We start from the raw sequence: 25,500 nt of genomic DNA, 5'->3' as shown, positions 1-25,500 counted from the left end.
CTCTTGCTATGGTGGGCTCCACCTGAAATAGCCCAAATAATCACCATTTGGGTGAGATAGTTTTTTGAGGTGGGCTATTTGCAAATAGCCAGAAACTAGCCCTCATGTTTGGGGATTTTTGGCTATTTTGAGCTATTTTAGGCTAAAAATAACTCTATCTCTTGGATCCAAACACGCCCATTGTTGCAGCTCTTCAGTCGGTTTAATTTGTTGGAAAAGATACCTATCTTCTAGTATGTCACACAAACTAATAAGGGCAGTCCTAATGGTGCATTTATATTGGTTTCTATTTGCATTAATTAGACAGTTGCATAAATATTTTGCTGGCAAGAGATTAGTTGAAGAGAGAGAGAGTAGAAAATGAAGAAATTGTTTCCTGGAGGAGAAATCAAGTCTACGCTCACACCGAGGTGCTAAAAAACCAGTCAAATCTCATTGGGGAGACCCAGATCGTTTCTTTCCCTCCCACTCCGGATCTGTTGCGCCTCCCCTACCTGTGCAAGAACGAGGGAGAGAAGAGAGCAGTTGTGTGGTCTGCATAGAGGATTTTAGGAGCCAAGCCATGTTGATTGGTTCATTTCTTATCTGGACATTAGAAGAATTTTCTCAACCGGAAAGACTAGTTTCTTAATACGGTGTCCTATGATGTAGAACTATTCTAGTTTCTTTCATTGTGACTGCCTTAAGACGGTGGTTTATGGAAGACGCGGTTTATTTTTATCAAAAAGCAAACAACAAATGAATTCTTACGTGCACTTGCCTCCGCGCTTTCAAGATACCGCCCATCAAATTCTGGGGTTCGCACGATGTTACAATGATGCGCGACGCTTGCATTGGTGGCTCCGTTAGCCAGGCGGCAGGCACTGGTACCCGTAGGTTTCGCTGTTCTGCGTCAATCCTCCGGGAGGAGATGTTTCCGCGGCAAATTAAAATCCGCACGCGACCGCTACGAGAACCGAATAGAAGCGGGATCGGCCAACGTGGCGGCACCTCGTCGGCGGATCGGATTTGGCGGGCGAAAGCGACCGGCGGGCGCGCGCTCCCCCCTGTAACGTGCGGCCGGGCCAGCCGCGCGGACGGGGCCCGGGAAAGGAGCGACGGCGACCGCGGCCAAGCCGGGGGGCCTCGCGTCGCCGGCGGGCCACTAGTTTCCGGGGACGCGTAGGCCGCTCCCCTCCTTGTAGCTGTGGCCGGCTCCCACGCACGGACGCCGCGCGCGCTCCGACCGTGCGGGTGGCGCCACGTATACGTCTCTTGTCTTGCGTCCGGGTGGCTCCTGTCCAGACGCACTGTGGCTGGCCGTCGCGCGCGAGTGATTAGAAGCGTCCGGAGAAAGTTCGTGCGTGCGGACACGGTGGTTCATGTCAGGATCGAGCTGCGATGCTACTAGGAAAAGAAGATACGGGGCCTCATTATACGATCCCAGCCTGTACATGAAAATAGGAAAATAAATAAATGGTTTTTTTTATTTATGCCCTGTGCCCAGTGCGGGCGACCCAGGTCTCAGAAAAGAATACTCCGACGCAACTTGTGCCCACTGCCAACCACATGGCATCCGCAGCAACTCCACAGCTCCAAAACCCGACGTCGCAGAGGCAGAGAGCTATGTGCGCGGTGCGTGTGCCCCACCGCACCAGGAAGAACTGCATCGTCTTGTGGCGGGGCGGACGCGGGCTCGTCGCTGTCCTGACGGCTGACGCAGTTCGCAGCTCTCATTGATCGAGAAGTTGTATGGAGCACGTCATACTGGTTCGAATCTCTCAGTTTCTCAAGGCAGGAAATGGTTTTTGCAAAAAACAAAAAAAAAAACCGAAATCATCAGGTTTGTCATCTCCTCCTATGAACGAAAAAAGTGCATGTACAAGCAAATGATAATAAGAATAAAGTCCTGAAACTACAAGATTAAGATTTTTTGAAACACGCTTGAGTTCGCAATTAAGCAGGGTGCTAGTGCAATACACAGCTAGAATTGACAACTGACGCGAGGAGTCCCAATCTGACAGTACAAGGACAAACATGGACCGCAGGCTTCGATCAGAGGCCAGCGTCAACCACAAAATGCCGGGCAACATGACATTCATGAACTGACCGAACGGGAAGCAGAGCTTGCGGATCCATACCAACCGTGAAGACCCGGACGCAACCAGCGGCGTCCGTCTCTGGTGGTCTGCTTCACGAATCACGACGTCCCACAGGCCACGGTACATCATGCATGTTGGTGGAAAGTTTGCTGGGCCATTGGGTTCGCGATGCATACCTGATTGTGTCAAGTTGTCAAGGGCATATGCGGCGAGGAGAACGGAGAACCTGACGCAGCCACAGCCCACAGCTTTTTCTGGTGGAGCTGGAAAATTGAGCGTCTGGATCCATTGAGTGACTCTTATGTTCTCTTTCTTAGCGTTTACAGAGTAGATCCATAGAAAACTGTCACTCTCTGGTCTCAGCATGCCAACACTGGAAGATTGGCACCATTGGGTTTTAAGTATCAGAACAGATTCAGCATTATAAACACACGAAGAATGGAATAACTAGCTTTAGAGTGACTGATTTAACGAATTCCTGAGTGTAAGTTACAAGAATTCAGGATCCAGCTATAATATCACGTCTGCAAAAATTACATGGATTTTTTTTATCATCAACAACCAGGTGCACAAATGGTTGCACCTCCAGCCTCCTGTCTTGTGTAAATGAAGCTCCAATTTTACACGAGTTAGTGTAGAATTCTCTCCGAGGAAAATTAATCTTCACAAGATTCTCCTCGCAACAACAGAACATTGACGGTTCAAAAAAACAACAACAACAGAACATTGAGTGTAGAATGCTCTCCGAGGAAGATATATCTTCACAAGATCCTCCTCGGAATATGGAGTGTAGAATGCTCTCCGAGGAAAATAAAGCTTCACAGGATTCTCCTCAGAATGTGGCAAAACAATTACCTTCCCAAAATTTGTACAACACACAACTTGGTCACGAGGTTTGTATTTGTATGTCCTCCAGGATTTGTCTGTTACTCTGATTCCTCACCAGTAGCATTTACAAGTCTAGCTAGGTCTTGGACAATTTCAGACATTGGCGGCCTGAACTCGGGCTGCCGCTGCAATACAAAAGATTCAGATCAGACATATGATCCCTTCTCCAAAATACTTGCAAAGAATGAAGAGTTCAGATGCATGCTGCTTAAAATTTGCAGATTAGCATGAAAGAAGATTGTAAAAGTGACTACCTGGATACAGCGGCTGATTATGTCAGCAAATCGTGACAATGCTTTCTCAGAACATTGTCCACGTATAGATGGGTCCACCATCTTGGACAGGGATTCAATGTCATGAAGCTGAGAACTGGCCCATCTAACAAGATGTTGTTCATGACGTGGGCGTGAACTGCGTATTTTCACATAAAGCAGACATGTGAATCATAAAGCCGTTTCCCTCCCTCTTTACTTAACAATAAGGATCTGAAATAACTGGGGAAAGATACTGGTCAAGCTAAGCTTTACTTTTAATAACCCCTTACCTGTCATACGGTTTACGGCCAGTAAGAAGTTCTAGCATCACTACCCCAAAGCTGTACACATCACCCCGTTCTGAAATGTCCCCAGAATCCTGGAACTCAGGTGCTTCGTAGTACAATAATGCGCGCATCCGACCTGAAAGCTGTAATGAATAAACAGCAGCTGTGAGTACACTTGCAATTTCTGGCCTTGGGCATAAGAAGATGAATTTACCACACCTTAGCAACATCAAACAAACTAGGCCCACTTATTTGTGATAGAAATCGGAAAGTATTAGGCATCCACCATGAGTAAATAAGATAATCAACACCTTCAAGTAAATCAGAATTTAATCGCTTCCAAGTTCAAACCAAAGGGCTATGTAGCATTTTCTAACAAGACGAGTCAAAGGCTGATACAGACCCATGGCAAGCCAGGGTCTGTTTACTCAAATATCAGGACCATCATCTTCGTTGTTCGGGCCTTAGTTGCAAATATTACATTATTTTTGCCATAACATTTAGTTACTCATTTCCAGATTTCAATAAAGCATATAAGTTTACTATAATCAACAGAATAACTATAAATGATTAAAACTTGCTTCTCAAAGAAATGTGAAAAGACAGAAATTATTACATACTGATATCAAAATACACAACTGGCATAAATAAGTTTTTTACAGTTTATGACATGGGAAATCCCTGGCTTGTCAACACAAATTATCCTACAACGGCCAACGGGCAAGCAAATGTTATGCCAGATTAACTCATGGTTAACCATTAACACCTATGGATTCAGATGCTATTCTAGTTTTGAGCTATTTAGGCCATAGCAATGTCCGCAATTCAAACATAATGGGAATGATGAAAATATGCAGATTAAATCATGATTGCATTATCTCCATTCTTGGGTGTTCTAAATGAACATGATATATTATAGCTTACCTGAGTGACAGAACCTGATGGCATCAGTTCTGCCAGTCCACATTCAGCAACGCACACTGAGAACTTTTTATCAAGGAGCACAATAGCTGGTTCAAAATTTTGGTGCACAATTGGAGGTTGGAAGCTTTCATGCAGATACCTGCAGGGAAAAATTAATTTGAAAATAAATTGAGGGAAAGTTCAAATGTTTTTTAAGAAGAACACATGTGGATTATTATACTGATAATAGACCAATAATTTCACTTACTCTAAGGCTTTTCCTGAACCAAGAGCAACCTGAAGGCGAGCATTCCATGACAATGCACTTTCAGTGTCCTCTCCATCATGAAGTGCATCATCTAGTGTTGTTCTGCTAAAGTGATTGTACACGAGTACCCTCTGCCCATATTCAGCACAATATCCAACTAGCTCAAGAATATTAGGATGCTTAATCTCTGATATACATTCGACCTGTTCTAGGAAATCATCTACTGATATTCTTCCATTAGCGTTGTCAATCTTCATAACCTCCAATAACTACACAAAATACAACAATAGTATCTTAGTACTTGAACTGAATGCTGGGCCTAATGACTGCTGTTTCATAGACAAGTAATATTTAGTTCATACCTTGCCATCAGGAAGCTCTGCTAGGTATACTTTCCCTAATCTGCTCTCTCTTATCACATTCTCCTCTCTGAAGCTATCTGTGTATTGCTGAAGAGATGCAACGGAGAATGGTGTGGCAGAAGTCGGGGTACTTGTTCTTGGTGGAGGACTATATCTCTTTTCTGGTGGAACAATGGGATTTGCAACAACTCTTTCAATTGGGGGTAGTGGTGGTGGTGGAGGTGGTGGTGGTGGTGGTAGACCAGCCGAAAAAATATCTGAATCTGTTCGATCAAAATTAATTACGTGCTCCTTTTGGTTTTCAGAAGACTTCTTAGGGAGAGCTGCAAACAATTGCACACAAACTTTCAGACATTCAAAGCTGGTGAACAAAACTTAGACTGTAGTTCCAAGGACTTTATACCTGCTGTTGATGAACTTAGCTCTCGGCCCCTCCTATCAAGTGCCTCACCTTGCCCTGTCGAATAAACAATCTTACAAGGGCAGTAAAAATAAAAACTAAGCTATATAATGCTCGGACGAAAGGTTTACCTTTTTTAACATCATCCCTCTGTTGCACTGGAGGTGGCTTGATTTGGGGTTCAACCCTATGATGCACCCTTGCCAGCTGACTTCTATTATTATCATATCTTGACTGTCTCTCTTCATACTTGGATAGACAAAATAATACTAGGAGGACCATAATTATGAACAGCACTACTCCAAGAAGAACAAAACCAACAATCTTAAGAGTTGACGTATTTTTTTTCCTAGGTGATGAAGTACTATCTCGTGTAGTTGATCCTTCGGAAGAGTTTGATGTTGTCTTAGGCGGTGGAGGAGCTCTTGAAGGAGGTGATGGAGGTGCTGATGCCGGTGTTGAATTTGAACTAGTAGGTGCAGATGCTGGTGTCGAAGCTGGTTTTGGTCCTGCTGGTGTTGGAGTTGGTGCTGGTCCTATTGAGGGTGAAGGTGGTGATGCAGATGGGGCTATGCTGGTATTGAATGGATTCCCATCCTTTCTGCAATGGTATACTGTTAGTCGCTTAACAAGTCATGCAGAAATACAGAAGTGACTAATTAAATTATCTACTTATTTAATAGATGAAATCATGTCCTTGAAGACAATGAAGTAAGTTTTTACGAGGCTGATTAAGGGAAAGGTGAAAGGAAGAAGGTTTCTCACTTGAAGTTCGGTATGTTCAGTAAACTTGCAGGCACTGGGCCAGAAAACTGATTGTTCTCTATATTCCTGTTCAAAGTCAGGAAATTAGCAAACAATTATTAATCGGAATCAATATCCTCAATACAAAAACTATTTGTGGTTTTAATTATTCAAGTCAAGGACAATAGTATAGCAGCCGCATCCTATGAATGTAACTCTCAGAGGCTGAACTGTTGGATTCTTCCTAAGTGCTAATGAAGTGCTCATTTGCAAGATCATGGTAAGCAAAGCATGCATTAGTTTCTCTAAAGAAGAAAACAACATTGAGAATCATTGCCACCAGATATTAATGTAGGCGAGATGGAAGAAGTGCAATTCCAGCATACTACAAGGAAGTAACAAGAAGAGCTCTCTCCCTCTCCCTCTCCCTCTCCCTCTCCCTCTCCCTCTCCCTCTCTCTCTAGAATAACAAGAGCTAGCTAATAAAGATTCTTACTTCTGATACAATCTGGCGAAAGTTTTGAAAAGCACAACAATTTGAGTGTTGGCCATCAGCCAATCACAATCTATCAGATTATTGTCTCAAGTAAAACATGTAGTGAAGTGAGCCCATATGAATCCAAAACACCAAATCAGTAGCGAAAACTGAGGTCAAATTGTATTGCACTACCATATACCTTAGGGAAACTTCTAAATAGAAGCACAGTAACTTAAACAAGAAGATAACTAAAAACTGGAATGCATTCAATTATCTGTACAAACAATTTTTTTTCTCCTCAAAAAAAAATCTGTACAAACAAATAGAACAATGGATCGAGGGCTATGAGATCGTGCGAGGAATTACAAGTCTTTCAGAGGGAGATCCTGCAAGACATTAAGTGTCCCAGACAGTTGATTATCTTGCATGTGCCTATCACAGAGAAGGTGAGGAAGAAGGAAATAAGTTTGGGAAAAATAAGGACAGGAAAATAACATAACGAAGCCCATGAAAATGTAAACTTACAATGTAGTCAAAGATGCCAAGCTTTTCATTGAAGGTGGTAACACGCCAGTCAAGTTATTAGAAAAAATATCCCTGTAAACCAATGTATTGTCAATCAATCATCATCATTATCCGCATGCACGCACATTGTATAGATATATAGCGTAGGAAACTAGGACACATCTTACAAATTCACAAGTCCATTGAGTGAATCAAAAGCATCTGGCAGGTCTCCATTTAGATTGTTGCCATTGACTGACCTGCGAAAACAAGGATCATAGAACATGCAGTTTACAGACCAAACTAGCATGAATATGATGATGCTCAGGAAAAAGAAGGGGGAGAAAATTACATGGCTGATAGATTTTTGAGCTTTGACAGTGAACTTGGGATGCTTCCAGTGAGCTGATTAGCAGAGAGGAAACTGCAGCAACAAGGGGGCACAAGCCATTTTGTGAAATGAGTAATCTCAGACCAAATGGACTGCAGAAAGAATCGATAACACGTACAGCTGCTGCAATGTAATAGGTAGGTCTTCTGGTATGTTTCCACCAATCTTATTGTTACTAAGATTTCTACAGAAAGAACAAATTGATTAGGCACTCAACCTGGATACAAAGAGAGCATAAATTCAATCAGTAGAAAATTATAGTTCTGAGTGAAACGTGGCAGTGATCATGGCACAAGGATATAATGATGAGCATCGAACAAGGAATAATAAATTCAGTGCTATCGCCCTTACATGGTGATGATCGAAGTGAAGTTCCCTAAACTGCCCAGCTGCCCTCCCAAGTTTGCAGCATTCATGGTTCTAGAAATCAGTGAGTTGATAAGGGTGAAACATAATCAAATCTAACACACGAAAGGAAATGCAGTGAAGAAACTGACATACATTCCAGTTATAGTAGAGCCAGTGCACACAATACCCTGCCAGAGCTCACCGCAGGGGTCTCCACCATTTCCAGTCCATCCAGGAAGAGTTGGCGATCCCAGTGCGACGTACAATCCATTTATGGCAGCGACTAACATGATAAAAAAAGTATGAAGAAACAATTAGCATTGGACTAACCCTTAGAACAACTCCATACTGCCTGCATTGCATGACACATGAACTGAAAACAGTATATGCAAGAAGATGATTGCACTTCGAAAGCATCTATGAACTCAATAATATCAGGAACATGAGCCCACATCAATACTGAATTGACTAATGAACCAGCGACAGCAGTAATCAACATTATTGCCACTAATTAGACTACCATCCTAGGATCCCAACACTAGTACCCCTACGTGCACTATTTGCAGTACAATGTGGCAATCAAGACAAGTATATGATTAAAGCTCGATTAAAGCTCCCCGTGCAGTTTTTTTGTACTGCCAATGTAATTAACAAAACCATCCTGCTATTTTAGTACTGCAAACAAGATAATTAGCAAGCCATCCTTTTCCCCTGCATGCTATCCACTTCCGACAGATCCAACATGCGAGCAGACCATCCGTTTCAGTCATTGCTTTGCTGTCACGAGAGATAAGACACGGGCAAACGACAGCGCGGTTCCGATAACGCCTCAAAAGTTGCTTTCGTTATCCCTGCCGACAGCGACGGCCGCGAGCGCTACGAATCAACTGAACCCCAAATCACGCCGGTGTTACAGTCGCGACCACCCTGCGCTAACCGGCGGCGTATATTCGAGATTGCGGGGGTCGATGATAGCGGTGAAGCAGTCCGATGAGCTCTGCTGTAGCAATCCGCTCGCTCGCTCACGGAGTCGAAGCGGACGAAAAGTAATCCGCGGGAGCAGAGCTGCAGAGCCCCCCCCCCCCCCCCCCCCCCGCTCCTCGACGCTTTGGCGGCGACAGACGCCGACGTAATCTCACCGCGTAACAACAGGCTAGCGGAAAGGGAAGGGAAAAAAAAGTGAGAGCAACAGGAACTGCCGCTCCCCATCAGCGCAGCGCGGCCACAGCAGTACAGCACCCGCACCGGACTCCACAGCTCGAGGAACCAGTCCGATCCCCCTGCTTCGGCGCCGTCGGCTCTCCCCCCACTAGGCCACTACCAGCGACAAAACCGGAGCAACCCGCGCCGCCGCGCATGCAAGCCCGAAACCAGCGCGCGATCGAGCAGGCGGCGGAGCACGAGCAGGCGAGCGGCGGTTCCGCGGGACCAACTCGGCGCGGACAAAAAAAAGCAGGGGAGGGAGGAGAGCGCGAGCGTACCGTCGGCCGCGTCGGTGGCCGCGCGCGCGGGCCCGGGCGCCGCCGCCAATGCGAGGAGCGCCGCCGCCAGCAGCAGTGGGAGCTCCGGACCCCGCCGCATCGCCTCGCTCCCGGTTCCCGGCCCGCCGATCACACCATTCGCCGCGCGGGCGCCCTTCAGCAGCCGAGCGCCCAGCACCCGCGTCAGATCGCAACCGCCGGGAGCGCGAGGCGAGGCCGCCCAGATCCGAGAAGCAATGGGGCGCGCGCTCGAGAGAGGGAGAGAGGCGTGGACGGGGAGGAGTGGACGGAAGAGCGAGGCGGCGGCGGCGGAGGAGGAGATGGATGGCGGGGTGGTGGTGGTATGGGACTGGGCACGAGCCGAGCCGAGCCGAGCAGCGACGCAACTGGCGAGGCAACTAGCAGCGCGAGCACGCAACAGCGGGCGTAAACAAAAAGATGCGGGCCGAGGCCAGCGGGAGGGGGAAAACGCGAGGGCCGGCTGGGTCTCTGCCTCTCTGGGTCGTTCGCTTCGCTGGGGGTCTTATGTTTACCGCGGCGTGGGATGATTGGGATCTGATTACGTTGGCGGGCGCCGGGGGCGGGGTGGGGGGGAACGGACGCCGTGGCCGCCGTGCCGGCTCGAGGCTGGCTGGCTGGCTGGTCCGCGGCGGCAAGTAGTTCTGCTAATGGGTTGTAACCCGCACCATATCTAATCCCATCTAAAATTAAAATATTTAGATATCCAACTCCACCCAACTCAATTAGTTAATTTCTCAACTCTAACCAACCCGCCCCATTATAAGCGGTTAACCCATAAAAACCCATGGGTTCTACTATGTAGAGGAATTTAGTGGTTCTACATTTAATGTGGGGACCACATATATATCTAGCCACACTACTTTGCACAGAGTATCTGTCAGTCATATTGACTCATCTCTAAAAATTTCAGTCAATTTCGATAAAATTTTATAGTGTGAACGCGAGGTTTTAATTCCAGGGTCCGGCTCTTGATGTGGAGCCCACGTATAGTTCTAGTCACGCTATTTTGCACAGAGTAGCTGCTAGTCGTACTGAGTCATCTCCAACAAATTTCAGTCAATTTCGATAAAATTTTATAGTGTGAACGCGAGGTTTTAATTCTAGGGTCCGGCTCTTGATGTGGAGCCCACGTGTAGTTCTAGCCACGCTGCTTTGTACAGAGTAGCTGACAGTCGTACTGAGTCATCTCCAACAAATTTCAGTCAATTTTGATAAAATTTTATAGTGTGAACGCGAGGTTTTAATTCCAGGGTCCGGCTCTTCATGTGGGGCCCACAGGTAGTTCTAGCCACACTGCTTTGCACAAAATAACTGCCAGTCGTACTGAGTCATCTCCAACAAAATTCAGTCAATTTCGATAAAATTTTCTGATATAAACACGTGGTTTTAATTTCAGAGTCCAGCTCTCACGTGGGACCCACATTTATATATAGTTATACTATTTTGTAAAAAGTATCCATTTCAACCCACCCAACCCGCCTCAACCCGCATTTATATAGAACCCGCCCCGACTCACCCATTAACTAATACAATCCATTTTAAATCATCCAAACACACTCCATTTCAAAACCTACTCCATAAAACTCATTTAAACCCAACCTATTAGCAAGCCTAGCGGCAAGCGGTGTGGGGGGGCGTGGGGCACAGTGCGCGGCGTGGACCGCGGGGGCGCGCATGTGCGGGGGGCGGGCGGGCGGTTGTCGCCGCCGCGGCCGGGCCGCTGCCGGCTGGCGGCCGCGCCCTCGCCCCTCGTGGGCATAGCTGTTCCTGCCGGGGTGCCCTCGCGGAGTCGTGGTCCTCGCACACGTTTCCCTTTCCCATGGTCCATCTCTGACGGACGAGGCACACAGCTCCATCTCACCAACTCCCCGGTCACAGTGTTTTTTTATTTTTTTGGGAAGAAACCCGGTCGCAGTGTTGAGTTCGAGTTGCGTTTACTGGCAGGTAACTTGGCCTTCTAGAGTTCTAGACTTGGAGTAGACTCGTAGCTCCTGGGTCTTGTCTCCGGGCTCGTGATCGACGCAAATATTCTCGTGATCGATCCAGCTGACGCGCACGGCACGGACGTCGACACGACGACAGCGATGGCGATCCCTTTCGAGAGCGAGCGAAGCCACCTCGGCAGTGTTAGTGCGCGAGGACCGCGTCTACTGGAGCTCGCGTTTAGACTGATGGCCGTCGCTGCATTAGGAATTGACTAGCTGTTTCTTCGAGAAAAGACAGTTCTGGTTTCTACCGTGCTCTTACCTACTGCCATCCACACGTTTAACATAACTGTTTTTGGAGGACTTGAAAAAAACAGAGTCTTCTAAGTTCTAACGGGCCGGGGACAGCTTTTCTCCGTCGATGGAGCCACGTCAGGATCCTGCGAAAAAAGAAAGAAATTGCCAAGTAGCGTCGGGTGACTTCGCTAGCCAGAAATTAAGACTGGTACTGCCACTTGAGCTATCGCTGCAGTGTCAACCGTAGAAACATTCCAAGGTGTAAACACCATGGAAGTTGCTACCGTTAGGGTCAACCCGTCCCCGAGCCCATGACTCGGGTACGGTGTTAAAAATGACGAGGCGCAGCTTGGCCACCGCGAGAAAACCCAGCATGTCCCTTCCGTTCCGGGGGGAAAAAAACAAAAGAAAGAAGCAAAGAGCATGTCACCATCTTGAGACACACATGTCAGCTTGGGTGACATTTTGGGGCAATGAGAACTCCACAAGCGATCGATAACCCTTATCCTTTGCCTGACGATGGGTTGACTAATAACCAAACGAACATGTCCAATAAAAAAATAGGTGCTGTGATTGGGTGCTTAATTAAGGGGGCATTAGGTGCATCATCAAGGACGGCTCTTAAACAACGGCCGAGCGGACATTCCCCCCGTGAGATGGCAGATTTGGGCATTTGATTATAGCGATCATCATTAGAGTAGAAGGGAGTACGTGGTCACGAAGTGAACAACTGCTAGTAGTTACTAAACTTATGCAATGTAGGTGGAGGCGCCCCCACTTGGAAACAGAGAATCTTTGGGCGATTGGGCACACAAGCACACCAAATGCCATTTTCTTAAGCCCCGTGTTTCAGCTAGGACTAACTCCAGAACGGTTCTTATATAGGAGCGTACTGCAACGGTGCTACTTATATTACCAAATCCTAACACTAACTGGACTTGTGACACTTGACATAAAAAAAATTGAGTGCAACTTGGTGGGTCGATTTCTTAGTAAGTCTGTTCTGGTGGCAACTAGCAGCAGTGCTTTTCTCTCACACCAAATCAGCACCAACCAGACAGCGGTACTTCTCTCTTAGCACCAATCATCAGCCACAGCCAGCCGACCAGAGCGAGTATAGTTAGCAATTAAATAACCAGGGTTCAGTTCGTCCGGGAAAAAAAACTAACCAAGGTTCAAATCTCTGTCTCCATGTCTTGCCAATAAGACAAGATTACATTCTAATAGTTTATTACTATAATATGGCGGTAAGGCAGTTAAGTTTTCCAGACACAACCGCCACGCGCGCTCGTTTCCCTGTCCGTGACAAGTGGCACTAGAGGCTCTTCCTCCTCCTCTAGCTGCACGACCAACCAACGAATATTTGCGCTTGAAACACCTCAATCCAAAAGCTTTTTTTGACCATCTGGATAAAAAGCCTAAAAACATGTGGCCGGCGGCACCAAAATCGCCGCAACTTTATGCCGAGATCGCTCGCGTCCCCGCCGCACTGACCTCGGGCTGGCTTGACGAGCAAGCAGCGTATCCCCGTTGCATCCGGGGAGGTGGCGTCGAGATCGCCACCTTTTCCTGCCCAAGCCAGACGTGCGTCACCGGCCATCAGAGGATTCTCTCCTAGCTCCGAACTGGCACTGGCGTCCACGCTTTATCCTCTCCTCCTCCCTACCCTTTGGGCTTTTCACTCTCTCCTGCCAAAGTAACCCAAAGCGAAAGCGCGGGCGAGCTAGGGAAAGGCGCAAAGCGTAGCCAAGCGAGCAAGCCTAGCGGCGCAGCTGCCGGTGAAAGTTCCTGAATCCTCTTTGGGTTTCACGAGAACTTTGGGGGCGGAGGAGTGAGTGGACGGGTCATCATGGGCATCGTCGGGGCATGGTGGTAGCACATCACGGCAGCTCTCAGTGTAAAAAGCTCACTTGGACTTTGCCATCTGGAAGCCTTTCTTGGATCTTGACTGCTCCTACTCATGACAGTTTGAAGATTAGTGATGATTACAGTGTGCTAGATGGATGGATTGAGAAGAACACTGTTGATGCAGCTGACCAAGCAAGTTTCAGGAAACTGCTCGCTCCTAGTCATGGTCGCAGTTACATTGTTCTAGATGAATTGAGAGGAACTTGTTGGCACTTGTTGATGCAGCTGACCAAGCAAGTTTCAAAACGAAACAGAGACGATATATTAATTAATACTCCTATATATCTTGTAAAGGGGGGGAGAAATTGAAGAAAACGTATCTCGGAAAGGACATTCGACATGACCTAGTGCTTGAACAAGAGAGAGTGCTGGAGTGATGTGCTTCTAGTGGGATGGGCATGGTGGTAGGGAGGTTAGTGTTGGTAAAAGGCCTTTCCATACCTGAAGGATCGAGGTGGCACGGCATGAGATTGCGGCTTCAAAAGGGCGACAAAAGTAAGTGGGCTGAGAATCGGTCCGGAACACGGTTTCCCAATTTAGGTCCCAGCCCTACTGGATCAAAAACTCGACGGCATGTGAGTCCTCTCTCGTTCGACTTTACCCTCTCTACAGCAGCCGGGGCGACAGCCGGGCGATTTGCTCGATCCCGGCCGGATCCAGTCGATTCCGCCCGTCCGGTGTCCTCGCAGGCGCCGGCGGGAGTGGAATTGGCGCCGGATCACGGCCGTTTGTCTATATTTCTATCTATAGTTGTAGGTCTGGTAGTCTGGTTATACCGTAGGGTAGGGTTCCCGGTGATGTCCTTTCCACCGGTGTGTCGCTGCCTACGAGCTGTCTCCGGCGAGTGTGGCGTCGAGGTGTCCTCCGGTGATGGGCTCGTCAGGTTTGCTTCCTCTTCGACGGTGACGAGGAGGTGCTTTTGTCTCCGCTGCTCCTTCTCCGTTGGTGGTTGCTTCTTGCCTGGCGGCGGCGCGGTTGGTGCTGTTGCTGCGGGGAGCGTATCCAGGGCCGGCGGTGTTTACAGCGTGAGCTCTTTTGGTCCCTCCCTCGTTTTGGGTTCCAGCGGAATCCTTGGGACGTTTGTCTCCCTGCGTGGCTTCTCCAGCGGGCGACGGGATGGGTGCGAGGATGACTTCTCCTTCCACATCTCCGATGTCTCTGCTGGTGACGGCTGCAGTGGTTTGTCTACCAACTCTTTGCGAAATCGGGTTGGTTCTTCTGTCCCACCTCTCTTGGTGGTTTGCTCTCTCTCCTGGGAGTGACTTCGTTCGGTCTGATGGGTCTTGGCGGATCTTGTGGCGTCGAGTCTCTGTCCCTCCGGCGAGGTGACGGCTGATGGCCATCTTCAGAGGCCAGGGCGTTCAGTGGCGTTATGGTATGCCGATGCAATCGACATGCTATTTTTTGGTGCCAATCAAAAACTATATTCCGTCGGAATGGGGATCGGCTTCCAGCTACAGAAGGTTGCTCCGATCGTCGGCGACGAGCATGACCGGGCAGTTCTTGCAAGGACCGGGATGTAATTTTTGTTTCTTTCAAGGATGTCTTTGTAAGATCTAGAATGTACACCATCAGGGAAATATATAAAATACAACCCGGTTTTCTCAAAAAAAAAAAGTCCCAGCCCTACTGCTACACAAAGGAGCAGATTTTGATCTAGCTGAGCGATCGCTATGGTGGGGAAAAAAGAGTTTGTAGTGTCTACTGTTGATTGGTTCAGGATGAGAATCTACTGCCTTTTTCTCTTTAGCACCCAGCTATTCGTCAAACAAGGCTTCAGGTTCACTGAACTCGCTGCTCCATGAAGCAACTATCTAAAACACAGCCACACAGAAACAAGACTAAACAAAGTGATAGTGGGAATCAGCAGAAAAAGGCAAGTATTCTTCCAAATAAATGAATGATAACTGTAATTGCCGACAGTTTGTCCCAAGTCCCAACAGAGAGCACAGACTACCAGCCATGAGATGCCTCTCGCGCTGTTTGTCCTCTTCACTTTTCTTTTCAGTTCTACCAGGCATATGTTGAATCTAGCACTAGTGAAGAGATCATTATTTTATCTACCACTAAGCACCCCTCGCCTCCCAGGATTATTCGACTACAATCTCTTCAAGCTTTTCTTCCTTGCATCCAGCTTCTTCTTATCAACTGGAGCTTTGGCAGCATGTGGCGCATCCTTCGGTGCAGTGGATGCTCCTACAACAGGATCAGACGTAGCAGCATTCTGATCCTGCGAGTTTTTACCCAATGCTTTCGCCGCAGCAGTGGTTGCCAAAGGTGTGTTCTCACCGAGAACAGTATTGGACTGGCCCACATTTAGAGCTGTGGTTGACTCAGAAATAGCTCCACTCTTCAACTTGTTCTTAGGCCTGAGCGCATGGATGCCAGTGTATAGCCTGCATGTGGAGAAAAAAAATATGATAATCAGGGACTCGTCATAGCTTTACAAGACACTTCAGCGCAACAGATGTCATCTGACACATGTATTGCCAACATTCCTTGCATGCTATATCCTAATAATTTTTGCCATAAAGGAAAAAAGTTGAGGCTAGCCAAGGATGAGAACATGAAATTGAAGGCTGACCTTGCATGCCGTGCATACTCCTCATAGTTTTCAAGTAGCATCTTTCCAGCTTGTTCATTGAGGGCAGATTCAGGAAATGGTTCAATCAGAAGGCATCTCACTACCTGCCATACAGGTGAACAAGCAGCTCATAATACGTCCTCGCATGTTGTAACAATAGTTTGACCTCAGTCAGAGGTAAATCAGACCTAGCAATTGCTTACAGACACATCATGCAATTAGCAGTAAAACAGAACAAGGGCGTTGCACTTTCAGCTTACCAGCAGAATGTGTCTTAATCCAAGACTAGGATTCCAATCCTTCTTCAGTGTGTTCACACATATCTCACCACTAGTCGCTATGTTTGGATGGAAAATTTTTGTCAAGAAGAACCCTGCAGTAAGTAGAAAACCAAAGGCTTCAAGATAACAACTTTACTAAAAGAAATAAATTTACTGACGAAGATTCTGAAAGTTTCAAAAGGCAATAGCATTTTGAAGGAGATTGAGGTTAGTCACGAGATAATAACTTTACCTTTTGGAGGAGAATGAGGGAAGTCACGAGATAATAACAGCTTCATCCTGAATACTCCATTCTCATATGGAGTTCCAGCTGCACCGTTTTGCAATTCACATTTTCAGATCAAAATATATAAAGTAGTGCAAGATAAAAGGAACTTAGAAACTTCAAAGCACTCTTAAGTTCTGTCATATGAACTGTCAGATGGACAAGCTTCAAATACTTAGCTCAAAACAAACAGTGTGCTGAAATGCCATTGACTGAAAAAAAAAGACTAACACTTCATGCAAGGCAAGTACAAAAGCGTGATCAGCATAGGTGGATGAAAAATTAACCATGAAAGGACCCAAAAAAATAACAGGTGCAAACCATTGCCAATATCTTACCTGGGCCCTCAATATCAGCAAAAATAGTGGTGAAGTCATCATCATTAACACTAACTTTGATCCCTTCCGGAGGTGAGTCATCAAGATTCTTCAATTCTTTAGCCAACTGCCTGATCACATTTGGTGGGAGGTTCTCATTGGTTGCCTTCAGTGATCATACAGATATGCTATTAGAATCATGAAAGATAGCACAATTGCTTTGCAGGGATGCTCACACTGAAAAAGTAACCCTGAAATGTTAAGCTTCAGATACTAACCATGAGAGCGAAAGTGGCAGACACCTTAAAGCCACCTCTTCAGCGACTTCAATTAGAAATCCTGAAGTACCAGAAGAACACCTTTGCCACCAATTCGGCACTGTGCAATTGCAAAAGGTATTTATGGTATTAGATATGATTGGGTGAATATAAAGAGCATCACAAAACCAAGTAAGAATTTTCAAAAAGATAAAAACTAAGGAAAATCAAAGATGCATCAGGTGCACAGAATGACATTCTTCTAGAATGAATAGAATGAAGGGCTTGTGGAAGTCATGTACTGGTGGATTTAGAGCAGCTCTAGTGTGCTCCAAATCAAACCATGGTGAGCAGAAAGCGAACATTTCACATATGAACAGTTGAATAGTTATTTCAAATCCCACGGCCAAATTCCAAACTCAGTTTTCAATTGCAAATAAAATAGTTTCTGTGCATGCCCGTTGCTCTTTGCTGTTGAGTAACCAACCCATGTTTGTTGCATGTATCCGGAGACAGTGCATAACAGCCATCAGATATGTCATGCAGCATCAGAAGCCCCTCCCCTCCTCTGCTGTGGGGGTAGATTTGGTGGCCCCTCGCCTGGTGCTGTCAGCAGCAGGCGGTGATCCACTGATCCAGCGTGGAGGAACAGTCTCTGCTGGCAACGCGCGAGCTCTGTGGGCTCCAGTGACAGCAGGATCCGACACTCATGGAGATTGGAGAGGAAGAAGAGGAAATCCAGCCTGTTTTGTGCTCCAACGACTGGATCAGCCAATTTTGTGGATCCATGGCTGGATTTGTTTTCGGGTGCGGGGGTACCAAATGGAACATACAGAAGCTTCATCATAATCGCGTGAAGGACAAGAAGAGAGGATTCTTTTATTAATTTGCCTCTGGGACCCACACATATTGGAGCAGCTGAACCATGCCCATTCAATTTGAACATAAGCTAGCTGTGCCCTTAGGAAACAGTTACCAACACACTAAGCCTGTTTCTTCCAGTGGCAGATCACGTGGCGCGGGGGCAGGGGGGGTGGATTGAAGCCTTCAGTGCCCCCCTGCCCCCTGGCTGTGAGCTGGGTCTCCCCTGGTTTCTTCCTTCCTACGACATATTTGTATATCACTAATTCTTGTAGAGATATAAGTACACCTAAGGAAAATGATCTCTGATGCAAATATCAAGAACCATTTTATGAGTTAAGCAGTAATTAATGATAACACCCGACAAAGAATATCACCATATGAGCGACTTCTGTAAGGGTACACCGGATACCGACATAAGTGACATAGAAGCAGAGGGGGGAAAGAACTTCAGATTTTTCAGACAGACTGCTTAATTGAGGTGCATATGGAATGTTCGATATCCAAAGTAATTGTAACTTTCTTGATCTATAAAGGAGCCATTTTCACAGCCTAATTAATCCTTTCCTGGCTACTCAAACATCAATAGCAATTGGTTCCTAATAAACATACCAACTTCCATAACTGGCTGTCCCCTCGTACACGGAAGTATACACGTACACAACCACGCAAAGCGCACTTAAGAGCTGCACTAGCAATTTAATGCTGCTAAAAAATTATGCCTCAAGCACCAAAACAGCAATCTAGCAACATACAAAACATGAAAGAACTAGTAATTATGTGGATGGCACAATTAAATCAGAACATTAATTTCCCTACTGGCAGTAAGCCACGGTATATTACATTTCATTGCTGTTCCACAAGCTATTCACTGTGGTTAACAACAGAGAAAGAGGAAACAGCAATGCCTGCTAAGCATATCAAACTACCTTAACTCCAGGTTACTAAATCCAGGATCGGGTGCCGTAAACTACACTACAGCAACACAATGGCAGTTCCAACCCACATAGAAGAACTAGGATGCAAACCGAGTCCCCACCCCCATACATAATTCACAAATGCACGTCTCTGTTCATCAAATGATCTATGTTGAGTAAAGGAAATGCGAGATCAATCAATCCACGAATCGATTGCCCCAGAACATACGGCCACGAGATTGGCTGCGCATCTTCTTTTTTTTAAGATTAGATTGGCTGCGCATCTGGGACACCTCCCTCCAACGTAAGAAATCGGGTGCTTACCCCCGACGGGCGGCAGGACCGCAGGAGTCGTAGGACGGTAGGGCACCCCCCCCCCCCCCCCCCGATCTCCCCCTCGCTGGCCTTGGCCTGCCTCCGCTTCCCGCGGTACGTCCAGAGATCGCCACCGCCGCTCGTATCTACCCAGGCAATGACCGATAGGGGAGCGCAGGGTTCCCCTCTGGGGCGGGGCCGCGGGGCGGCAGGGGAGGCGAAGGGAAGACGCAATTCGGACGGACGGCGGTTGGGGAGTCTCTAGCGGCCGGAAGGGGCCGCCGCCGTGGCGGTTGGGGTAGTGCAGGCCTGCGCTGGGGGAGGAGGAGGAGGAAACCCTAGGCGCGGGGAGAAGCGAAGGGCACACCGCGGAGAGGGGAGGGAAGAAGAGAGCGGACGAGGCCGGAACTGAGATTTGAGCGTCGAGTTGCCGAAACGGGAATTCGCTGCCTGCCTGGTGCCTGCGAGGAGAGCGATCCGGCGGCCGTTGACGTCGAGTGGGCCCGGTCGATCCGGAGCACGGCCTGCCGGGTGGGGCCGGGAGGGCTGATGGGTCCCACCTGCCGACGCGTTCGGTCCGTCCTGGCCCGCTTGGCCCCCGTGGGTAGCCGTTGGTCCTCCTGTGTCCTGCCCTGTGCCCACGGATTCGAAAACCAGGCGAGGAATAGGACTGTCCGTTGGTCGCTCTCCAGCCAGCCGAAGTGCCGAACGAGACTGCGTGAGAAACAGAAAAACTAAAATCGATTTGGGGTCTTGGCTTCCAATTATTCTCGTACCATGTCGACGACTACGAGTGCGTATGAAGATTGATTCGTTAACTTTTCTCTGAAAAAAAAAACGATGCCGTGCCAATGGCGAGAGTAACCGGCTGGCGAGTCCTTTTAGCTTACAGGCAACGCTCTGACAGCAACTAACGACTGCAACCAACAACTAGCCTACTAAGCTACTCCACGTATCAGATCTTACCGCTGCTACCAGCCTACCGCAGCAAAGATTATCCACATAGACAGATGGTGAAGGCAGCACCCCCAAGTATACGGACATTCTCCATGCGTAGAAGTTTTCCAGCCAGTTACTGAAGCAATGAAGAATGAATGAGACATTCAGACGCACAAGTGGTCAGGTAGAGCCGTAGGGGCAATGGTGGTGGGAGGGACATTTAGGCCCTATTTAGCCCGTAAACCCCGTAAACACAAAAAAAACATCACATCAAATATTTTGACACATATATGAAGTATTAAATGAAATCTATTTACAAAACTTTTTGCATGAATGGACTGTAAATCGCGAGATTCTAATGAGCCTACTTAATTCATGATTTGCAACAGTGATACTACAGTAACCATCTGCTAATTATGGATTAATTAGCATCATTAAATTCATCTCACGATTTACAACCCATCTGTGTAAAAATTTTTGTAAATAGACTTCATTTAGTACTTCAAATTAGTAAGATTTCATCGCAAAATTTTTTTGCTTTGGAACTAAACACGGCCTAACGCCCTGCCGCTCTGCCGGTTGCTCATGGTACGGCCAATAGTAGGCATGCTGGTCGATTTGCATCAATTGCACATCAGACAAATGAGAAACAACAAAAGAAAATAGGCAGGTGGTCTTCCGAATGATTGGAAATTGCACATAATACAGTTGTCCCGAAGGACCCAGTTCACATTATTCCTTTCTGGCCCCGCCCCCTTCCCCCCTCTTGTCCCGAAAGCCAGATCATCAGATGTCTCCCCACTTATTTTTGCCCCCCAGTTTCACTAAGCATCTGCTGAACTCGGCGGCATGCGAACAAATTTGAATCCTTTTCCCGGGATGTTTTCGCCTATAATCTCTTCAAGCTCTTCTTCCGCGCATCCATCTTCTTCTTATCAAGAGGAGCTTTGGAGGCCATTGGGCCATCCTTCTTTCGTGCTGCTGCAGCTCCTACGGCAGGGTCAGAAACAGTTGGGTTCTGATCCTGCAAGCTTGTGCCAAATGCTCTGGATGAAGTGGATGTAGATACTGCTGGTGGCATCGATGGTGTGTTCTCGATGGAAGCAGTACTTGACTTGTCCACATTCAAAGCTGTGGTCGACTCAGAAATAGCTCCAGTCTTGGACTTATTCTTAGGTTTAAGTGCATGGATGCCAGTGTATAACCTGCATTATGGGCACAATGAAATATCTTGGACATAAGTGGTGCGATCTGATCGATTTCTCAGATGGTTGCTGTAGTAGTAGTAGTGTAGTGTGAGCATTGCTGGCATAAAGAATCCAATGATTCTAAAACTGCAACTTTTCCTAACAAGAGAACATCTATGAGCTCTACTTGAAGTTGATAATATATAAGTATAGGGCTGACCTTGCATGCCGTGCATATTCCTCATAATTTTCAAGTAACATTTTCCCAGCTTGTTCATTCAGCGCAGATTCCGGAAACGGTTCAATCAGAAGGCACCGCACTACCTGTCAAGCACACCAACAAGTAACTCAATATGTTTCCACCATGTTGTGTCAGTAATAGGAAATTATTCCAGCTGTTCTTGAAGCTTAAATTGTTTCGAAAGAGATTTTGTAATACAACTAACAAAATATTGGGCTAATGGTTGATGTATGCTGAACTCCAAGCTTACCAGAAGAACGTGTCTTAATCCAAGGCCAGGATTCCAATCCTTCTTCAGTGTGTTTACACAAATCTCACCACTAGTAGCTATATTAGGATGGAAAATTTTTGTCAAGAAGAATCCTGCAAATCAAAGGAAAATGTCAGAAGGCTTCACTTCAAGAACTAGTTTAATTATGAAGAACTTTGGAAATCTGAGAAAACAACTACCTTTTGGGGGAGATTGAGGGAAGTCGCGAGACAATAATAGCTTCATCCTGAACACTCCATTCTCATATGGAGTTCCAGCTGCACCATGTCCAGATTAAATTTTTCAGATGTAATATTGAAAAGTAGTGAAACAGAAAAAAAGGAAACCATCAACGCTTCAGATTATAATATGCAGTTATACACTCCCAGAAGGGGAAATGCACCATTAATACTTAGCCCTAAGCATTTTTTGAAAAGATAGCCCTAAGCAAAGAAATAAATAATTATGGGATGACGTAAGACACAATTTTACTAAAATCAGGTAGAAAGCATTATCAGCATGTGCATGTAAATTTATAGAGCAAAGCCCAAAAATACTGGCCGGAGTAAACCGATCTTGAAAGAATGTTACCAGGGCCTTCAATGTCAGCAAAAATAGTGGTGAAGTCATCATCATTGACAATCACGTTAATCCCTTCTGGAGGTGACTCATCAAGATTCTTCAGTTCTTTAGCCAATTGCCTGATAACATTTGGTGGGAGGTTCTCATTGGTTGCCTTCAGTGTCATACACATGCCATCAGAATCATGGGATACAGCACAGTTGAATTGCAGTGACGTCTCCCCCACACCACAGAAAATATTAAACAATTGAGAATTTTCAATACTCACCATGGAAGCAACAACAGCAGATAGCTTCAAACCCGCCTTATTCTTCACTTAGAAATTTCGCTGTTCCACTCTTGGCACTCTTGGTGCCACGAACGACCTAGGGAAACCAATATATTGTGATTCAGCATTTCGTGTAGGACACTTAAATGAGGTAAGTACGATACCTGTGTTGATATTTCCTTAATCTACATGGCAACGTTAAGTTAATATCTAAACACCCGAACACTGAAAAGGAAAATCCCACAAGATAACAACTTTTATCCCCACCCTGTGCCCCCTCATACAGCAGGTGTGTGCACACATCAATGCCAAGTGCGCGCACACAAGTGCTACATTAGCAATTCAATGCTCTAAAATGAAAACAAGGTGTATCCATTAACGCCCCCAAGCAAGGAGCTATTACTGCCACGTATCAATATCTTCCATAACTTAGCAACAAGGGATACAGGACATGCCACTTTACCTATGTTAATATTTCCTTAATCTACACAGGCCACGTTAAGTTAATATTTAAACACCCAAACACTGGAAAAGGAAATTCCGCAAGATAACTTTCTTTATCCCCTCCCTGTATCCCTTTGTACAGCAAGCGAGTGCACACATCAATGCCAAGCACACACACAAGTGCTGCATTACTAATTACTAATTCAATGCTCTAGGAAATAAAAAAGAAAAGGTGTAGCCAGTAACTCCGGCAGGCAGCAACTATTGCCGCGTATCAAAATCTTCCATAAATTGATACGGCTGGGCATTTCGGCAAGAACATGTAACTGACAATTTGGCTCTAAATACAGTACATTCCAAGTCCCATACTCCCATGCAACAACGATCACGCTAATCTAGCACGGTACCACTTCCACGAGCTAAGTTTATTAATAATATCATGACCATAACAGGATGAACCATCACTGCTGGTACTGAAAGTAGTAATTGTACCCTCCCTCCTTACACCCACAAGCGCGAGTGGGTACATGCACCAGCCCTGCGCCACACAAACCCCTGCCGATCCATCTAGGCCTGGGCAGCGTGATAGAACAAGGCACGCCCCATGGTCGGGCTCACCCTCTGGGAATGTCAGAAATGTCTGCCCAGAAATTAGGTATGGGGAAACGCGAGGAGAGAGACCAGTCGATCGACCGCTCGCTTACAGTTGAAACGATCGGCGCGGATGGATCTGAGGCCGGCCGACATCCCCTCTGCCCCAGAACGAGAAATCGACTACCCGCTCGCTCGCTCCGCGGCTCTGTGCTCGCCCTACCTCAACACCAGTCTACGCCCTCCGGTGGCCCGGGGACGAGACCTCCCGCACGGCAGGTAGGTACGCACTACGAGGGCAATGATCGATCGGAAAACTGGAAGCGCAGGCGCTTACCTCGGGTCAGGGCGGGGCGGCCGTGGCGCGGCCGAGCAGGCAACCTCGCGGGCGGCGGCGGTAGGGGAAGTCTCCGGGCGCCGAGAGGAGCAGGTGGCAGCGGCCGCGGCCGCCGGCTGGGTAGAGGATGCTCGGACGGCGGGGTGGAGGTAGCGAAACCCTAGGCGGGGAGGAGGAGGATTTCAATTCGGGGGGGAGAGGAGAGCTGGAGACTTGGAGAGGGCCGGGCGGACTCGGAAGGTGGGGGAAGGGAGAAGTGGTTGAGAGCCTTGATGAGAACCTACTGCTGTCTGAAACGGGAGCGGTGGATGATAGAGACGAGAGATCCGACCGTTGAGTCCGGACGGGGCCCAGGGCCCGGAGCGGCGCGGATGGCGCGGGCCCACGTGTGCGCGGCGCGGCGCCGTGCACCGACGCGCCCGTTTGGTTTGGTGCGCCCGCACCGGTCTCTCGACCGTTGAGTCCGGACGGGGCCCATGGCCCGGAGCGGCGCGGATGGCGCGGGCCCACGTGGGCGCGGCGCGGCGCCGTGCACCGACGCGCCCGTTTGGTTTGGTGCGCCCGCACCGGTCGTGGTAGCCGTTGGGGATCGAATCGGGGCCGTGAGAACGCCTGACCAACGCCTGACCAACGCCTGAACAATTGAAATCGGCGCCGAGCGCCGCCGCATCGCCGTCTCGCCGGCGTGCACGAGGCGGCGAAACCTCAATAGTCAGAAGGTTTTATGTTGGCCGAATCGGTGCGTGAATTCGGAGGATTGAGATTCGGTGACATTCCATGATGATATTGAATTTTTTTGAGTCTCACACGTCAGTGACTCAGAGGATTGAGATTCGGTGACACTCCACGATGATATTGAATCTTTTGGGTCTCACACGTCAGTGACTCAATGTCACCGAAAATATTATCATAGAATGCCACTGAATCTGCGTCTGAATTCGGAACTGATGACGATGAGTGGTAGTGGACTTTCATGTGATGGGGAACTTTTGCCTTTTCTAGATGGTTGGATCGACCTGCTGGAGGGCGATCAGTGGAACCGATCCAGGTTCAAAGGGGGAATATAGGATGAGATGCTAATAAGCTAAGGCGTTTGTAAGTTTTTTTTAAAATTTGCAACGGCGAATGGCAATGTGCATCCTTTTTTGTTTTTGAAAGATGGCAATGTGCGTTCTTTTTTGTTGATGTAGCGGCTGCTCTAAAAAAAGCTGAGGTGTGAGGCGGAGCTAAATTATTGGATATCTGTTTGTATTTAGTTATCATGATTGTTTGGTGTGAAAATGCCGGTAATGAAATGGGGATGGCAATGTAATTTTTTTAGAAT

At 47.3% G+C, this 25,500-nt stretch overlaps 3 protein-coding genes across 6 annotated transcripts; all 3 read right to left on the bottom strand.

The window, feature by feature from the left end:
• Positions 1-2,520: 2,520 nt before the first annotated feature.
• On the bottom strand, positions 2,521-9,899 carry LOC120704130 (protein STRUBBELIG-RECEPTOR FAMILY 3-like). Its single transcript, XM_039988404.1, has 17 exons — positions 9,390-9,899; positions 8,062-8,191; positions 7,912-7,980; positions 7,679-7,744; positions 7,522-7,593; positions 7,358-7,429; positions 7,191-7,262; positions 7,032-7,097; positions 6,209-6,274; positions 5,575-6,044; positions 5,447-5,500; positions 5,044-5,366; positions 4,682-4,950; positions 4,435-4,573; positions 3,514-3,653; positions 3,224-3,380; positions 2,521-3,094 (listed from the first exon to the last, which is right to left on the bottom strand). The coding sequence occupies exons 1-17, from the start codon at positions 9,487-9,489 to the stop codon at positions 3,008-3,010; spliced, it is 2,352 nt and encodes a 783-aa protein (XP_039844338.1). The 5' UTR covers positions 9,490-9,899; the 3' UTR covers positions 2,521-3,007.
• Positions 9,900-15,403: 5,504 nt separating this feature from the next.
• Positions 15,404-19,789, bottom strand: LOC120704129 (ubiquitin-conjugating enzyme E2 22-like). 3 transcript variants are annotated; one of them, XM_039988401.1, is made up of 7 exons: positions 19,347-19,789; positions 17,266-17,365; positions 17,009-17,153; positions 16,638-16,715; positions 16,385-16,497; positions 16,125-16,228; positions 15,404-15,936 (listed from the first exon to the last, which is right to left on the bottom strand). In XM_039988401.1, the coding sequence occupies exons 2-7, from the start codon at positions 17,266-17,268 to the stop codon at positions 15,639-15,641; spliced, it is 741 nt and encodes a 246-aa protein (XP_039844335.1). In that variant the 5' UTR covers positions 17,269-17,365; positions 19,347-19,789; the 3' UTR covers positions 15,404-15,638. The 3 variants fall into 3 exon arrangements, with proteins under 3 accessions (XP_039844335.1, XP_039844337.1, XP_039844336.1); XM_039988403.1 differs by lacking the exon at positions 19,347-19,789 and adding an exon at positions 17,732-19,323; XM_039988402.1 differs by lacking the exon at positions 19,347-19,789 and having other exon boundaries at positions 17,266-19,323.
• A 1,138-nt stretch (positions 19,790-20,927) lies between these two features.
• Positions 20,928-24,458, bottom strand: LOC120704128 (ubiquitin-conjugating enzyme E2 22-like). Of its 2 annotated transcripts, XM_039988400.1 has the most exons (7): positions 24,177-24,458; positions 22,805-22,901; positions 22,546-22,690; positions 22,155-22,232; positions 21,955-22,067; positions 21,684-21,787; positions 20,928-21,481 (listed from the first exon to the last, which is right to left on the bottom strand). In XM_039988400.1, exons 2-7 carry the CDS (start codon positions 22,805-22,807, stop codon positions 21,166-21,168), a joined length of 759 nt encoding a protein of 252 aa, XP_039844334.1. In that variant the 5' UTR covers positions 22,808-22,901; positions 24,177-24,458; the 3' UTR covers positions 20,928-21,165. The 2 variants fall into 2 exon arrangements, with proteins under 2 accessions (XP_039844334.1, XP_039844333.1); XM_039988399.1 differs by lacking the exons at positions 22,805-22,901; positions 24,177-24,458 and having other exon boundaries at positions 20,932-21,481; positions 22,546-22,740.
• Positions 24,459-25,500: the final 1,042 nt, after the last annotated feature.

This window comes from Panicum virgatum, chromosome 4K (assembly GCF_016808335.1).
Source record: "Panicum virgatum strain AP13 chromosome 4K, P.virgatum_v5, whole genome shotgun sequence".
Lineage (NCBI taxonomy): Eukaryota > Viridiplantae > Streptophyta > Magnoliopsida > Poales > Poaceae > Panicum > Panicum virgatum.
The sequence above is the reverse complement of the archived record's forward strand: the minus strand, read 5'-3'. Positions and strand labels throughout refer to the sequence as shown.

What these genes read in the sequence shown, in the direction of transcription:
- LOC120704128 (XM_039988399.1), bottom strand. Translation starts at nt 22,708, where the DNA reads ATGTGTATGACACTGAAGGCAACCAATGAGAACCTCCCACCAAATGTT. An exon ending in TGCTGACATTGAAGGCCCTG is followed by an intron (nt 22,233 to 22,545) that starts GTAACATTCTTT and finishes GACATGGTGCAG; the next exon opens with CTGGAACTCCATATGAGAAT. An exon ending in CCCTCAATCTCCCCCAAAAG is followed by an intron (nt 22,068 to 22,154) that starts GTAGTTGTTTTC and finishes TTTGATTTGCAG; the next exon opens with GATTCTTCTTGACAAAAATT.
- LOC120704129 (XM_039988401.1), bottom strand. An exon ending in TGCTGATATTGAGGGCCCAG is followed by an intron (nt 16,716 to 17,008) that starts GTAAGATATTGG and finishes AAAACGGTGCAG; the next exon opens with CTGGAACTCCATATGAGAAT. An exon ending in GAGTATGCACGGCATGCAAG is followed by an intron (nt 15,937 to 16,124) that starts GTCAGCCTTCAA and finishes CTCCACATGCAG; the next exon opens with GCTATACACTGGCATCCATG.
- LOC120704130 (XM_039988404.1), bottom strand. Translation starts at nt 9,489, where the DNA reads ATGCGGCGGGGTCCGGAGCTCCCACTGCTGCTGGCGGCGGCGCTCCTC. An exon ending in GGCCACCGACGCGGCCGACG is followed by an intron (nt 8,192 to 9,389) that starts GTACGCTCGCGC and finishes TTATCATGTTAG; the next exon opens with TCGCTGCCATAAATGGATTG. An exon ending in GAGGGATGATGTTAAAAAAG is followed by an intron (nt 5,501 to 5,574) that starts GTAAACCTTTCG and finishes TTTATTCGACAG; the next exon opens with GGCAAGGTGAGGCACTTGAT.